Source organism: Rhamphochromis longiceps, linkage group LG22, assembly GCF_057381845.1.
Source record: "Rhamphochromis longiceps isolate RC_006_pf linkage group LG22, R_longiceps_female_GT1.1, whole genome shotgun sequence".
In the NCBI taxonomy this organism is placed as follows: domain Eukaryota; kingdom Metazoa; phylum Chordata; class Actinopteri; order Cichliformes; family Cichlidae; genus Rhamphochromis; species Rhamphochromis longiceps.
The window spans coordinates 27,612,479-27,617,163 of record NC_140577.1 but is presented as its reverse complement, the minus strand read 5'-3'; the positions used below and the strand labels follow the sequence as shown (position 1 = coordinate 27,617,163).

Below are 4,685 nucleotides of genomic sequence, written 5' to 3'. Positions count from 1 at the left end.
GAACAGAAAAACAAAAGTAAAGGAGCAATTCTAAAACTGCACTAACTTAATTACCTTTTCCCCATTTTTGTGCTCAAATTTTGCGTTGGGTGTAAATCTCGTGGTTTAAAATACATTACACAGTGTTTATTAAATAAGTATTTAACATCTAGGCCTTCTGAAATATTTAATATCACTGCCATGAAAAGAGTTTCCACGGCCCATTATGCAAATTCAGGCATCACTTGTTGGGCCATCCACACTTTTGCACGACAGCAGCGCAGAGTCTCCCCTAATGGTCCTCACTCAGTAAACACCGGTCCCCATGTGGATTTGAGACAACAAAAGATTAGCACTATTTGCAAATATGCAACTGAGTTCAAAGGCACGGCTCCCTCTCCTCGCTTCCCTTCTTTTGTTTTGCATGCACAGCTTTGAATGTGTAAGGCTTCAGCTGCAACAAGCTGCAAGATATTTTTGGGGGTTAAAGTAAAAATACCAAACTTTACCCATTAAGTTTTTCTTTTCTGACAGCGGAGTTATTTCGTTGAATTCGATGATCCAATAAATTTAATAAATAGATTTTTTACGTGGACTTTGGTTGAAAGAAATATGTGTTTCACGTGTTTCTCTTTCACAAGAAAGAAAAGAAACTGATAAATTATAAAGAAGTTCGGTGTGAAGTGGGGCGGCGTTTAGAGACGGAGAAGTCCGCTAATAAACCACGCCCCACATCCCCATGAGGTCCCTGAGGGCCCTTAAATGAGGAGGCCTGGAGGTATAGAAACCAATATCTACTCGGGCCTGTCTCGCAGTCTTTGAGACCCTTCCCTTCGGATTTAGGTCTGTTGACACACCTTGGAAATATGACTTCTTCCAACCCTGACCAGCGTCTGGAACATCTCCTCAGCGCCGTGGAGAGCGAGTTCCAGAAGGGCAGCGAGAAGGGAGACGCGTCCGAGAGGGATATTAAACTGACGCTGGAGGACGCAGACTTATGGAACAAGTTTAAAGAATTGACCAACGAGATGATTGTCACCAAGACGGGAAGGTAGGCCCAGCGTGTGGGGAGACCTGGTGGTGTTCTGTGGGAACGGGGCCGGGCGCATTTTACGCGCGGCGTTTTAAATGTGTTTGCAAATTTGAAATTAAATTGAAAATGTATAAAAACACGATTTTAAATCTGACACGTCAGCACGGGAGCGCTGTTTGTGTTGTTTCGGAGGCCTTTGCAGGTTTAAAACATGTTAATTAAACTTGTGTTTCTGTAAACTGTAAATTCACAAACCACATAAATTCTTATTTTTCTTTTTTCAGGAGAATGTTTCCGGTTCTGAGGGCCAGCGTAACAGGTCTGGACCCAAACGCCATGTACTCGGTACTGCTGGATTTCGTCGCCGCAGACAATAACCGCTGGAAGTACGTGAACGGGGAGTGGGTTCCCGGAGGCAAACCGGAACCCCAGAGCCCGAGCTGCGTCTACATCCATCCGGATTCCCCAAACTTCGGAGCGCACTGGATGAAAGCGCCGGTGTCCTTCAGCAAAGTCAAACTCTCCAATAAACTTAACGGCGGCGGTCAGGTGAGAGAGAAACGCACAGTTAAAATTATTAGTTACAATAACAGTAACTTAAAAAAAAAAAAAACTTTTCTTTTAAGAAACAATCATAGGATATGTTTAAAGATTTAATGATGTTCTGGTTTAGACACACCAAAATGGAGTTTAGTGCTTTTGTCAGAATGTTGGATTACTCTGGAGTTATTTCATGGCATCATAATGTAGATGATTTGTTTTAATATACGTAATTCAGTGAATGTTATTACTTTCACTTGACATCATTTGTTGTCTTCTCTTGAGTGCAAAAAAGATGAAATAGTGACATCAGTTCCTTTACAGATCATGCTGAATTCTCTGCACAAATATGAGCCGAGGATACACATCGTGAAGGTGGGAGGCATCCAGAAGATGATCAGCAGCCAGTCCTTCCCAGAAACACAGTTCATTGCAGTCACTGCTTATCAAAATGAGGAGGTCAGTGGTGTTAGAGTAGCCTGAGGATAAATCTCCATCTGAAACTGTTATCAGTGCTTACGTGTTTTACATATTGACTGAAATGCTAACAGCCGTTTGCTTCTTTCAGATCACAGCTCTGAAGATAAAGCACAATCCTTTTGCTAAAGCCTTCCTGGATGCCAAGGAGAGGTTAAGGCCGAGAACTCAGCTTACTCCTCAATGAGTCAAGTTAGCATGCTCTCATGTAGCATCTAATCCTGTCTTTTTGATTGCAGGAGTGACCATAAAGAAGTGTCCGATCATAGCACGGACAGTCAACAGTCTGGATATTCTCAACGTGAGTACTGGATGGCATCTTTGCATCAAGGCTGATGCTGGTTGTTACATGTATATATTTTAATTCTGACAGCTTCCATGCGTGACTCAGTTGTACATGTTTTTCCTCCACAGTTGGAGGTTGGTTCATTCCAGGCCAGAGTCCCATCTGCCCCAGCAGTAGCCCCCCTCAGTTCAGCAGCACAACAGGCCACTCTTCTGGATCCTACTGCGAGCGCTACTCCAGCCTGAGGAGCCACAGAGCGGCCCCGTACCCCAGCCACTACCCCCACCGCACCACCAGTACAAGTAAGACTCCTAGTCAACGTACTATATTGATGAAATAAATAAATGGAAGAACTGGAATTTGATTTGTGGTGCATTAATTTTAATTTCAGATAACTACATGGACAACACTTCAGGGACTCTGCCAACTCATGACAGCTGGTCTGCTCTTCAGATCCCCAACTCCACAGGCATGGGCACTCTGTCCCACACCACCAACTCCACATCCAATTCTAGGTGAGCTTATTTGGTTTTATGCTGCACTTTAGGCTGGGAAATTAGCACTGAAGCAATAAGTCACTCCAACCCTCTTCTTTCTCTGGTCCACAGTCAGTACCCTAGCCTCTGGTCAGTAGCTGGCACCACGCTCACCCCTTCAGGTTCGGCTTCGGGCTCCATACCTGGAGGTCTGACCTCCCAGTTCCTTAGGGGCTCTTCATACACAGGCCTGACCTCCTCGCTGCCTGTCTCCTCACCTTCCCCAATGTACGACCCCAGCCTGGGTGAGGTTGGGGTCGGGGAAGCCCAGTTTGAGAGTTCCATTGCCAGGCTGACTGCTAGCTGGACGCCTGTAGCTCAGACCTACTGAGCAGCTGAAGCTACCTGGCCATCGTCTACAGGGGTCGGAGGGATTTGGAGTAGGACCACAGACATGAACGCAGCTCCTGGAGAATATGTGGAAATTTCACCACGTCTAAAAGGATTTTGTGAAACAGCTTAGAGCAGAGGAGGGCATATAATTTCCCCAAGGAGCCACATGAGAAACTGGGACTGTTGTGGAGAGCCACACCGATTTGCGTATAGAGTGCGGCTCTCCACAACAGTCCCAGTTTCTAATCCAGCTCATTGGGAAATAATAATTGCCCACCCCTAGAGATATTTGAACAAGATGACTTGAATAAAGCTGAGAGAACTTTGAAATTGAAGACAATCAGTTTCCCTCTAAGAGATAAGCTTTAGAATAGCTGCACAGACAGAAATTATTGCTCTTAGTAAATCCTCTATGCTTATTTCATATTTGTTACATGGTTGTGCTGCATCACCACCTTGCTGACATCACACAGCTAAAGTGAACTGAAGAGTATCTTGATGCACGCTAATCATCCAGGTAAGGAAATCTCCCAAACTTGTATCCCTTCATCTGGATGGAGCGTTGCAAAGGTTTCGTCACTCATCCCAGTGACTTCTTCAGTCGTTTCACTTTTATTATTAACTGTATAAGAGGAAAGGTTCTGCTAATATTAATGTGTATATGAGTGTATATAGAATAAATTAATGTCCTGTGTTTTTTCATATAAATGTGCCTTTTGTGAGTCCAATATAAATGTTCTGTGTTCAGACTGAGCGACATGTGCCTTCTCTTCTACATCTTGTAAGGGAATAAAAAGATGCCCCCTACACAAGAGTCTGTATATATAAATCTATCTTATTTGTATCTGGTGAACTCTCTTGAGTTTTATTTATGTCATTTAATAATAAATTATAAATGTTTGTTTTCTCAAATATTTCTTCCTTTTGTATTCTTGGCACCTCATGTTAATGTAAAACAATATAATATATATATTCAGATTCACATTTCAGCACAGAGAGAAGACTATGAACAAATCCTAAGATGCAAACTCTTTCAATGGCTGCATTTTTAATTTCTCTTGGCTATTTGGGCTGATTGGGACCTAATGAATGTAAAAACAAAGAATTACATGAATTTTTTCATGTATTTATTTATTTTTTTACCTGATTTTTGTTTCTGAGAAAAATGAGATCCACATATGAGGACATTCGCTTTAAATTTCAATAGACCAGTTGCAATATAATGTCCTTGTAAGTGGATATCAGGCCCTTGTAGAGCAAAATTTAGTATTTTGGTCTAGACAACCCAAAATGTGATGTCCACATATGTGGACGTCAGGTCCTAGGAGGCTTATGTAAACCATAAACCAAACATAAACCAGGCTTATGTTTGGTTTATGTAAACTACATAAACCAAACAAGTGCCATTGGCTGAATTGCTTTTTTATTGTTCATTACAGTGATTGATTAAAACACTGGTTTAATTAACAGAAACACTTTCCTAATGTACCAAACACCTGTT

General features: G+C 42.3%; 1 protein-coding gene across 1 annotated transcript; it reads left to right on the top strand.

Moving 5' to 3' along the window:
• Positions 1-759: 759 nt before the first annotated feature.
• On the top strand, positions 760-4,028 carry tbxta (T-box transcription factor Ta). Its single transcript, XM_085396591.1, has 8 exons — positions 760-1,030; positions 1,297-1,561; positions 1,877-2,011; positions 2,121-2,182; positions 2,269-2,330; positions 2,444-2,617; positions 2,707-2,830; positions 2,924-4,028. The coding sequence occupies exons 1-8, from the start codon at positions 846-848 to the stop codon at positions 3,180-3,182; spliced, it is 1,266 nt and encodes a 421-aa protein (XP_085252717.1). The 5' UTR covers positions 760-845; the 3' UTR covers positions 3,183-4,028.
• The last annotated feature ends 657 nt before the right edge of the window (positions 4,029-4,685 follow it).